At 43.1% G+C, this 12,452-nt stretch overlaps 1 protein-coding gene across 1 annotated transcript in view; it reads right to left on the bottom strand.

The window, feature by feature from the left end:
* Positions 1 to 1,337: 1,337 nt before the first annotated feature.
* Positions 1,338 to 12,452, bottom strand: part of LOC135876262 (uncharacterized) — a 69,253-nt gene continuing 58,138 nt past the window's right edge. Inside the window, 3 exon segments of the mRNA XM_065401457.1 lie at positions 1,338 to 2,255; positions 2,350 to 2,484; positions 2,601 to 3,246. Of these exon segments, the coding sequence (XP_065257529.1) occupies positions 1,338 to 2,255; positions 2,350 to 2,484; positions 2,601 to 3,246 (1,699 nt within the window).

Raw genomic sequence — 12,452 nt, 5'->3', positions numbered from 1 at the left:
GCACTGGAATGCGTTACCTAGGGAGGTGGTGGAGTCTCCTTCCTTGGAGGTTTTTAAGGCCCGGCTTGACAAAGCCCTGTCTGGGATGATTTAGTTGGGAATTGGTCCTGCTTTGAGCAGGGGGTTGGACTAGATGACCTCCTGAGGTCCCTTCCAACCCTGATATTCTATGATTCTATGATTCTATGATCTGGTCCTGGTGACTTATTATTGTTTAATATATCAATTTGTTCTAAAACCTCTTCTATTAACACATCAGTGTGGGACATTTCCTCAGTTCTGTTACTTTAAAAGAATAGTTCTGATGTGGGTAGCTTCCCCACATCCTCTGCAGTAAAGACAGATGCAAAGAATTCATTTAGCCTTGTCTTCCTTGAGTGCTCATTTAGCACCTTGGTCACCTAGTGGGCCCACTGTTTGGCAGGTTTTCTCTTTCTAATGTATTTAACTAAAATTCTCTGTTAGTTTTTTGCATCTTTAGCAAGTTGCTTCCCAAGTTCTTTCTTGGCCTTCCTTACTATACTTTGACACTTAGGAAGAAGCACAAACTCTGGCAGGCTATTTTCCTCATTAGGGTTTGACTTCCAAATTTTTAAAGGGTGCCTTTTTTTCCTCTTATGGCCTCCATTACTCTGCTGTTTAGCTATTGTGGAATTATTTTGGTCCTCTTATTGTCTTTGGAGTATATGTTTAGTCTGAGCCTTTATTCACCTGGATCACCTGGATCGATCGGTCTTCAGCTGTCGTTAAGACTGCGCCGATCACAACACATCCACCATTCTTCTTGCATTCTTGCCTTTCTTCTCCATGTTTATCCGAAACATTTAACAATGTCATCTTCCCATCTTCTTGGAGGCCGACCAGGTGGTCTTTTCTGTTCTCGCGGGTACCACTCAGTAATGATTGCGGTCCACCTATTGTCCGTGAACCGTGCTATGTGGCCTGCCCATCACATCTTATTATCTGCTTTCCATGACAATATCTTTCACACCGCTGCGTTCTCTAATCATTTCATTTGGGATATGATCCAGAAGGGAAATTCCCAACATAGCTCGTTCCATTGCCCTTTCAGCTACCGACAGCCGCTGTTCTTCTCTCTTCGTCAGTGCCCAGGTTTCACTTCCATACAGCATGGCTGGCAGCACTGTTGAATTGAAGATATTTGTATGTGTGGTCTTGTCGATTTTTCCTTTGAGGGCGTCCTTGATGGAATTAAACGCACACCTCCTGCCCGAATCCTTCGAGAGTTCTCCGTTCATGTCTTGGCGCATATTAACTTCTTGGCCCAAATATATGTACTGTTCCACTTCTTCAATTTCTTCTCCTGTTATCGTTATTCAGGCTTTTCTTAAGACGTCTGATCGCATGTATTTCGTTTTGCAATGGTTCATTTTCAGACCTACCTGACTGCTTTTCTTGTCGAGTCTTTGTAGCATGCTCTGCGGTTGGTTGGTGCTTTCGGCAATTAGTACGAAGTCGTCCGCGAATCTGAGATGAGATAATCGTTCTCCATTTATATTAACACCACTCCTCCAATTGATCTTGTTCATAACCATTTCAAGGCAGGCAGTAAATAGTTTTGGTGAAATCGTATCTCCTTGCTTTACAACTTTCTCGATTGGGATGCGGAGGGGAGTTTCAAGGAGAGTAATGTCTGTTGTACATCCACTATTCGCTTCCTTCAACAAACTGATGTACTGCGTATTAATGCCCTGCTCTGCGAGCATCTTTAATATTGCGTTGAACTCGATGCTATTGAAGGCCTTTTCATAGTTGACGAAAGCAACGCACAGTGGGAGTTTGTATTCCCTCACTCTTTCTAGAAGCTGGCTAAGGGTAAATATATGGCCAATCGTGCTGAAATTTCTTCGAAATCCTGCCTGCTCTCTCGGCTGTTGTTCATCCAGACTCTGCAAGAGTCAGTTCGTTATCACCTTTGTAAAGAGTTTATAGATATGAGAGAGCAGGCATATAGGGCGATAATTCTTAAGATTTTTCTTGGTTTCTTTTTTCTTTCTCCTCCCCCCACCCCCGTACAGCAAGATGGTGTTCGACTCCTTCCAGCTTGATGGTATTTTTTCTTCTTCGAGATATCGACTGAATCTTAAAGCGAGGGCCTTCCAAAGTTTTTCGCCTCCTGCGGAAATCCTTTCTGATGTTGTTCCATCTTTGCCTGGAGCTTTTCCCTTCTTCATCTGGTGTAGTGCGCTTTGGACTTCGCTGATGATTATTGCGGGGGACACATTCTTCTGACTCTTGGAGCGTTGGGAGAGGGATGTTGATTCTTGATTTGAACAGTTCTGTATAGAAGTCCTTGCAGACCTCCTCCATCCCTGCTCTGTCAATTACTGTCTCTCCATCCTTGTTCTTCAATGCTGTTACACTCAATCTATACTGCGCCAATTCCCGCTTGTATGTCCTGAGGCTCTTGCGTGATTCAGCTGGTTTAAGGAGCTTTTCTTTCCGGAAGTTCTCAAAGTCATCCTTCAGTTTTTGCCGTTTTTGCACAGAATGGAGTACTCGAGGTTGTTATCCGAGCTCCTTTTCATATTTCTCCGCTTCTCTAAGCTTTTTGTTTCGTTCGAGATTCTTCCCTTTGCCTTCTTCATCTTTTCAATTTCATCTGCTTTTATGCAACGTCTCAGCTTGTCATCAAAGATACTATAGTCCTCATCACACTTTTCCATCTGGCTCCAGTCAAACCCAGAAATCGCTTTCTTCAGCTTTGCTTCATCGAATATCTTTGGGCGCTGTTTCCTGTTTGCCATCTGTAAAGCTTTCTTTTCCACTACTTCGTCAAAAATCAACTTCGCTCTAAGCAGGTGATGGTCACTGCCGGTGTTGAAGGGCTGCACCACAGAGACGTCTTGAACCATGTGCCTTTTATTGACTAAAATATAGTAAATTTCATTCTTACTCTTCGCATTTGGCGTGATCCACATCCATCTTTTTGCAATCTTCTTTTTGTACCAGGTGTTTGCCACGTACAGTTCTTTCGTTTCTGCCATCGTTACCAGCCTTTCTCCTCTTTCATTTCTTTCGCCACTGCCGTATCTCCCTATGAACTTTTCGCCAGCTTTCCCTCGCCCGACCTTAGAGTTGAAATCTCCCATCGTGACAGTGTAAGTGGACTTTTGCGCGAGGGCTCTTTCAAGCCCTTGGTAGAATTCTTCCACTTCTTCGTCCTCACTTGCACTTGTGGGAATGTAGGCCTGGATGACCTTGGGGATAGCTTTTTGACTCCATCTGAAGATGCAGCACACCAATACGTGATGATATTAGCTGGCATGATATGACTTTTGAAACCCAATCCTCACTAACGATAAATCCAACTCCTCCAACGTTTCTAGCGCCATCTCCTTTTCCGAGCCTCACAGAGCTTCCATCCTTCCAGTTGACTTCCAACTCCTTCTTTCGTCGGGTTTCACAGATACCAAGGATATCGCATCTTATCCTTTTCTTCTCCTCCATCAGATGGTTTAACATTTCCTCCCTCGCCAGCGACCTACAATTGTAAGTACACACAGCGAGGGTTGTCCTTTTCCATGTTGGCCTAGCACCTGACATTTTTAGCAACTTCTCATCACTCAATTTCCACTCCACCACCGAAGAATGGTTTGACATGCAGGGAACTAAGACCCATTTACTCTTGTTGTTTTAGCCGTTAACTTTAAGCCATCCCACTGGCTAGGCGGGCAGGCAGAGCCTCTATTATGGTGTTTTTAAATAGTCCCCATGCTGCTTAAAGGCATTTAACCCTGATGACAGGTCTTTTTAATTTCTGTTTAACAAGCATCCTCATTTTGTATTGTTCCCCTTTTTAAAGTTATCATGGTGGATTTTGTTGTTTTTTGGTATTTTCCTCCCTAGAAGGATGTTAAATGTAATTACATTATGGTCACTATTACCAAGCAGTTCAGCTATAATTTCTTGCACTAGATCTTGTGCTCCATTTAGGATTAAATCAAGAATTGCCTCTTCCCTTGTGGGTTCTAGGACCAGCTGCTCCAAGAAACCATTTCTAGACACCATAGATAACTGCATCTCTGCATCACGCCCTGAGATGACATTTACCTATCCTTTTGTATCTGTTTCCCCATCTATAATGGGGATAATGATACTGACCTCCTTTGGAAAGTGCTTTGAGAGCTACTGATGAAAAGTGCTAGGTATTATTTTAACGGTATAATTGCATTTAAGTAAAATGTTCTACAGTTCCATTGCTATAGCCTCTGATCAACTAGTTATATATTTAATCTTCTAGTCATACATATAGCAGCCAGGAAAGAAATATAACCAATAGTTCTGCTAGGAGAGCATTCCAATATTTGTAACTAGAACGGGACAAATTGTTAACTGTGAATAAATAATCTGGAGAATGTTCTTTCTCTTTTCCTGTTCATGACTCAGCCAGGATTCTTGCTAATGTTTCTGCTATTCACATATATTTACTGATTAATGTATGTCTGAAAACTTCAATCTGTGGTGGCCAAACTGTTCACTTTGACTATGCATGGTGTGGGGTTGCTTGTCTATGGCGCATAGTATTATTTCTGCTTCCTGATTTGATGGCTGATGCTTTTTAAACAGGAGAATGAGAAAAGAATGAACAGTAGCAGAGGACAGATTCTCAGCTGGCTTAAATTGCCTTACTGATGGAGCTATGAGTTCAAGCCACCTTGAGGATCTGCCCTCAGATATTGTGCCTAATCTTTTTTGTGTCAGAATTGGAGTGTTTGTGGAACCCACAACAGTTCCCCTAACATTAGTATGAACAAAATCTCATTTGAGTGATTGTGAATAGCAAATGATGAGGGATATAAATATGGTCAAACTAAACAGCTGTTTCAAATGAGTGTTCATTCACACAATGGGCCTGATTTTTTCCCATTGCCCTGCACTTCATGTAGTTATTTATATCAGTGCAAATTGGGCGTGAAACTACCCTATCAGAATGTTAGTGTTTTACTCCCATTTGTATTGTTTTCACACACTCACTTTGTATTGATGTAAATGTCTACTTGAGGTACAGGCCAAAAAGAATCAGGCCCAATGTTTTCAGTACTTGAACTGCTCTATGTGTAGTGCACCTGTCACTGCTAATCCACTGCCACTTGACTTGGGGCAGGTCTTCACTACGGGGGGGTGGTGGTGTCAATTTAAGATACGCAAATTCAGCTACGCGAATAGCGTAGCTGAATTCGACGTATCGGAGCCGACTTACCCCGCTGTGAGGACGGCGGCAAAATCGACCTCTGCGGCTCCCAGTCGACGGCGCTTACTCCTACCTCCGCCGGTGGAGTAAGAGCGTCGATTCGGGGATCGATTGTCGCGTCCCGACAAGACACAATAATTCGATCCCCGAGAGATCGATTTCTACCCGCCGATTCAGGCGGGTAGTGTAGACCTAGCCTTAGTGTTTTCTAGTTAAATGTACTAGCAGGAATTTCAAATCTAACTAATGCAAATTCTGCTGGTTGGTTTTTGGATTTTTGTTTTCCAACATAAACTTCTAGATCTTAAGCTATCCCGAATTAAGGAAAATGTGTGCAAGAAGGACTTCCAAACTTATTGCAAAAAGTTGCCTAAAAGTCACTATTATTTTACTGTCACAGTTAAAACAGTGAAACCATTTATCTTGTGATCACTCTGAATGATTTGAAGTCAGGTGAAAATCAAACACTCAACCAAATTTTTGCCTGAAGAATGTTCATTCAGCCACAAGTCTCTCAATTCCACTAATTTCCCACAAAGGTCAGATTCCCTATGACCTCCACACAACATTGGCAAAAGAATAATAAAATCCAGTTCAAAGGCTCCTCTAATGTGATTTGGGAGGGCTGGATTTCAGTCAGCATATTTTGTCTCTCTGTCATTAAGTGCTGATTGGTCCAGTGAGATACAGAAAGCTGTGAGCATACTACAGCATTCTGTTGATTGTTGAAATTGCTTGTATGAATCCACTAACCCTCTAATTGCCCAGATCCAGGGATTAATAATTTACATGCTTCATTTTCTACTCTGTAAAGTTTCTTTTGGGCCAGAAGGAGCATGAGCTCTGTCTGTTCTTGTGCCAATTCTGAAAGCCAGAGACTAACTGCAAGTAATTCAGCATATGTGTGGGAATGTCAGAAGCATTTATACTGAGCCTCGAGCTGTCTATGCTGAGTTTCCAATTTAGTCTGCCACTTATCTTGGTCTTGTTTTTGGCAGAAGAAGTGAAGCTTATGAGCCATCTTGGTGGCGTCAAAAGCATCCCAAAGTATGAATTGACATGTAATTCTGCAAATTTCGCAAATTTGTCTTTGAAGGTGGCTGAAATTGAGTCCTAGGTTTATCATTAATTCATGGTGCCATGTAAGTAACAATAGAATAATTTTCTTTATAAAGGAACTAAGAAAAGACATTCCCATGCAGCATGACAGGCAACGATATATGCTAGCCTGTGTCAATAAAATGTATTCCACCAGTGAAGGCCAAAGCTGCGATCTCCCCTTCCTTTCTTGATCCTGAATCCTTTCCTCCTTAATTAAAACCACCTGTACTGTTACAGCTAGCGGACATAGATATAAATATTTATTGACTCTGACATGATTACAAGCGAGCAAATGCTTTAAGACATGACCTTCCTTACAAAGGCTATTGAGTTCCTTTGGGTGGTTCAGTCTGAAGAGATCCATCATATGTACAACAGAGTTTGCCTTAGTCACACTGGAACTCGTATTAATGCCAAGTCAATGAATCAAATTAAAACAAAATCAAGCCTAAGTGCAAACTGGGTCATTAACATCTTGAGTTCCTTATCATTGGCATAATTAACTCTTATACATAAACATGCATTTTGTTGTCACATTCTAAATAAGTAACATATCATGAAAAATAACTGCTAGGCCCATGGTAAGCTACCTTGTGCATATAGTTAGTCTACATGCAAACATGCTTGTATTGTTATGAGCTGGGTTAAACCTCATTATGGGTTGAGTTAAAACCTCATTGAAACTGTGTGAATGTGCCCTTCACTTAAGCTTGATGTGGTTGATGTGCCCCAAACAAGGCTTAACAGAGTCTGCCCAGGATCTAGCACCTTGTGGGCGGGGCATTAAGTGGGTATTACGACGGGGTGAGTGGGAATGTGTGGAAAAAGACACGCTGGGGTGCAGGCAAAAGACTGAGAGCAGAGCGAGAAAGCGAAGCAGCAGCCCATAAGCATGGTGTGACCCTGGGAGAAGCATCCAGAAAGGTTCTGGGTAGGGGATGCTGGCTGAAAGAACGTTGGGCGTGTAAGCTTAAGGAGTTTAAGCTTCTTAGACTGAAGCTTAAGTGTAAGAAGCTTGGGTGCCTAGAAAACTGCTCCTTTAGCTTAGGTTCCTCCTGTATTTGTAGAAGCAGGACTTTGTACATTCCTTGTAAATAAACAAGATTTCATCAAAGACAATATCCGACTCCATCTATTTTTACTTCCAACTGGGAAACATTACCATGGTCCCAAATTTTTACTAACTTCCCAGGTCAAAAAGGGATATCAGTATTATTATTATTAACTTATCACCCCCACCTCTATTTGTTTGTTAGTCTCATCCACCTGTGGTGTCTTGTCATCACCCTCCATTGTACAGTCTTTTGGGCACTGACCATCTTTTTGCTGTGTGTTCATATAGGGGACTGGCTGGAAAACAAGAATTTTGTTTCATGAAAAAATTTGCAGTTTTGACATTTTTTCATTCTGCATGAGACCCAGAGGCGCTGACTTCCCCAGTTCCCAGGGGGTGCTTGACCCCAGGCCCTGCCCCCACTCCACTGCTCCCCCAATACCCCACCCCTGCCCCTCATCTTCCCATCCATGCTCCAACCCTGCCCCTGCTCTTCCTGCCCCTTCCCGCCCCCTGCCCTATCTCTTCTTGTCCCCATTCCTCCCCCCCCAGTGCCTCCTGCATGCCACTGAACAGCTGATTGTGGTCGGCAGGAGGTGCTGGGAAGGAGGGGGAGGACCTGATTGGCGGGGCGGCTGTAGCGGGAGGAGGAAGAGCTGATTGGGGAGGCTGCCAGTGAGTGCTGAGCACCCACTATTTCTTTTCAGAGTTGGCACCTATGATGAAACCTCTTGATGAAGACAGGCACCCTAGTGGTTAAGACATCATCTGGGCTATGGGATACCCAGCTTCAAATCCCCAGAAAATAGGTTAGTCATTTTCTCTATATAGTCTGGTGGTGAAGGCATGTGGAATGTGCCTATGCAGATCAGGATTTGAACCTAGGTCTCCCACTTTTCATGGGAGCAGCCTAGCCACCAAGCTATTGGCTATTCTGTAGTGAGGGTTTCTTGCTCACTCGCTGCCTGCCCTCCTCCACAAAAGTTTAGATGAATCAGCATTTTCTGATGAAGAAAATGTTTCATTGAAAAATTGCCAACCAGCTCAGCTGTCCGTCACCGGGAGTGCAGTGCCGTGAAGAGTTGAAAAGGGATCTCACAAAACTGGGTGACTGGGCAACAAGATGGCAGATGAAATTCAATGTTAATAAATGCAAAGCAATGCACATTGAAAAACATAACCAACTATACATACAAAATGATGGGGTCTAAATTAGCTGTTACCACTCAAGAAAGAGATCTTGGAGTCATTGTGGATAGTTCTCTGAAAACATCCACTCAATGTGCAGTGGCAGTCAGAAAATCTAATGGAATGTTAGGAGTCATTAGGAATGGGATAGAAAACAAGACAGAAAATACACTGGCACTATATAAATCCATGGTATCCCCACACTTTGAATAATGCATGCAGTTCTGGTCACCCCATCTAAAAAGGTAACAAAGATATATTAGAATTGGAAAAGGTACAGAAAAGGGCAACAAAAATGATTAGGGGTATGGAGCAGCTTCCATATGAGGAGAGATTTAAAAGACTGGGATTGTTAGGCTTAGAAAAGAGATGACTGAGTCTGTGCGGGGGGTGGGGAGAGGATATGATAGAGGTCTATAAAATCGTGAATGGTGTGGAGAAAGTGAAGAAGGAAGTGTTATTTACCCCTCGTATAACACAAGAACCAGGGATCACCCAATGAAATTAATAGGCAGCAGGCTTAAAAAAAACCAAAAGAAAGTAATTATTTACACAATGCACAGTCAACCTGTGGAAATCATTGCCAGGGGATGTTGTGAAGGCCAAAAGTATAACTGGGTTAAAAAAAATTACCTAAGTTAATGGAGGATAGGTCCATCAATGGCTATTAGCCAAGCTGGTCAGGTATGCAATCCCATGCTCTGGGTGTCCAGAAACCTCTGACAGCCAGATGCTGGGAGTGCACAACGGGGATCAATCACTTAATAAACTGTCTTGTTCTGTTCATGCCCTCTGAAGCATCTGGCGTTGTCTGCTGGTGGAAGACAGGCTAGTGCACTAGATGGACCATTGGTTTGACCTAGTATGGCTGTTCTTATGACATAGGGCCACATCATCATCTGGGTAATTTGGCACAAGTCCATTGGCTTCAGTGGAACTAGATGACTATTGACATCAGCTAAGGAGCTGGCTCATTATGGCTGTGTAAGACATAATGCCTCTGGGCAGCTGGAGAGAGCACACTAAGCAGAAGACCTCACTACTACAAATGTAGCAGGTTTTTGCCCTGCCAATGCTAGTTGGTTCAGTCCCAGCCTGGCCCTTCTGAGCAGGCAGCATCGGTGGCAGAATTAGCTGATGTCCTTGTGCTTTGGGAGTCCAGACTGCAGCTTTGCGGCTGCCTATGCAGGTTTGATAGAAGGAGAAAATGGCTCCACCATGCCCATACACGGCAGATATAATTTCACAACAAATTGTCTGCCTTATTTCTCTTCTCCCTAACATACTTCCATTTTTTAGTACTTTATGTTTGTTAAAGAAAACCCAGTTAGCTAGCACAAAGCATTGTTCTAGTTTCCCAATTCTGGGGGAGTGCAAGAAGAATGAGAGACTCCTGATTGCAGAGGTACATAATCACAAATATATCCTGAGCATTATTCACTGCATGGTATCCTGTTTCTGTGTATTCAGTTGGAGAAGCGGTTCTTTACTTCCCTTCTTAAACACCATTGTGTAGCACTGCTGGTGCGGAATGGCTGTCACATTGCCCTGCTGAGGTGGCTTCTGCTTGCTCTCTCTCTCGCGCGCGCGCATGCTCTCTCTCTCAATCTGAATATAGACTGGACTGTCAAGGGATCCTTCATGATGAAAGGCACTGTGTAAAGGTGAATTATTTTTGTTGTTATATCATTACTTCATTCTTCTGGAATGGGCTCATTTCTCCCTTCCCCCTCCCCCGACTAAATATGAGTGTTCACTACCAGGCAAATGCTACTGCAGCTACTCCCTGGATGAGTCACTGGGGCTGCTGCAAAAATATTGTTGCTCATACCCATCATCAGATAAGAAACCCATTACCAAAGCAATGTGCTCTCTCACCCTTGACTCAGCAACAAGAATCCCAAGGTCATTCTTGAATCAAGGTAGGTCTTATTGTGTGGCTGGGCTGCCTTTGCTTACCCCCATTATCTTGTAATTGGCTAAAATTATTGTTGCTGATTTTTTCTGAGGGTTGCACATTGCCAGAAAAGTGACCAGAATGTCACACAGTCTGTCAGTTTTATTCCTCATTGGCCAACAGAAGTTAAAGGCAAAATTCCTGTTGACTTACATGGAATAATTCTGCTTCCATGGGTTCCCTATGGAAATAAAGCTCAAGGATCCGCTCCCTAAGGATTCACCTGAGTGTGCGCTAATGTACAATGAGGAATGATGGCCACTGCCAAGACCTGCTCCTGAACTACACAGAGCATAGCTCGGGCACAACCCAGAATCTTGGCCATTGTGTTAATTTTCATATATCTTTGTACTTTGGGAAAGAGTCTGGAGATGGCTGCCAGACGGAATGAGCAGACGTGTGTGTGCACGCATGTGAAGTCTGCCTTCCTCATTTCATACTGCTAATTACTATATTAACTGAGCACCTTAGACTCTAAGTGATTAGAGCTCCCTAAGGGTATGATTCAATTTAGTTAACTTGTGTGTGGTGTCTGAACCTAGGGAGATTATAGTTGTGTCCAAGGAATGCAGTAAATGATGAATCTGCAAACTAACTACTGGTACCTATATGCTTTTGTCTCATTTTGGGGTATCACCAACGGGCTAATCTGTGTGCCTGGACATCCAGGTTTTGGCAGATACTGGGAACAGAAATACTGTAACACCATGAGCGAGCTTGTTCTTGTGAGATCACCCGTCCAATTTTACAGACCAGAAGGGTTTGAATGAGCTACTGAATATTAGAGGCTTTTCTTGGATAAACATCTAGAGTGCTATTGTGGGTTGGGTTAAACCTTGTTGTTATGTGTCAGGCGCAACCATTGCCTCCCATTCAGGATACATATAAAGAAGCTATTATAGATTCATAGATTCATAGATTCTAGGACTGGAAGGGACCTCGAGAGGTCATCGAGTCCAGTCCCCTGCCCGCATGGCAGGGCCAAATACTGTCTAGACCATCCCTGATAGACATTTATCTAACCTACTCTTAAATATCTCCAGAGGTGGAGATTCCACAACCTCCCTAGGCAATTTATTCCAGTGTTTAACCACCCTGACAGTTAGGAACTTTTTCCTAATGTCCAACCTAGACCTCCCTTGCTGCAGTTTAAGCCCATTGCTTCGTGTTCTATCCTCAGAGGTTAAGGTGAACAAGTTTTCTCCCTCCTCCTTATGACACCCTTTTAGATACCTGAAAACTGCTATCATGTCCCCTCTCAGTCTTCTCTTTTCCAAACTAAACAAACCCAATTCTTTCAGCCTTCCTTCATAGGTCATGTTCTCAAGACCTTTAATCATTCTTGTTGCTCTTCTCTGGACCCTTTCCAATTTCTCCACATCTTTCTTGAAATGCGGTGCCCAGAACTGGACACAATACTCCAGCTGAGGCCTAACCAGAGCAGAGTAGAGTGGAAGAATGACTTCTCGTGTCTTGCTCACAACACACCTGTTAATACATCCCAGAATCATGTTTGCTTTTTTTGCAACAGCATCACACTGTTGACTCATATTTAGCTTGTGGTCCACTATAACCCCTAGATCCCTTTCTGCCGTACTCCTTCCTAGACAGTCTCTTCCCATTCTGTATGTGTGAAACTGATTTTTTCTTCCTAAGTGGAGCACTTTGCATTTGTCTTTGTTAAACTTCATCCTGTTTAACTCAGACCATTTCTCCAATTTGTCCAGATCATTTTGAATTATGACCCTGTCCTCCAAAGCAGTTGCAATCCCTCCCAGTTTGGTATCATCCGCCAACTTAATAAGCGTACTTTCTATGCCAATATCTAAGTCGTTAATGAAGATATTGAACAGAGCCGGTCCCAAAACAGACCCCTGCGGAACCCCACTCGTTATGCCTTTCCAGCAGGATTGGGAACCATTAATAACAACTCTCTG

Source organism: Emys orbicularis, chromosome 3, assembly GCF_028017835.1.
Source record: "Emys orbicularis isolate rEmyOrb1 chromosome 3, rEmyOrb1.hap1, whole genome shotgun sequence".
NCBI classification, from domain to species: domain Eukaryota; kingdom Metazoa; phylum Chordata; order Testudines; family Emydidae; genus Emys; species Emys orbicularis.
The sequence above is the reverse complement of the archived record's forward strand: the minus strand, read 5'-3'. Positions and strand labels throughout refer to the sequence as shown.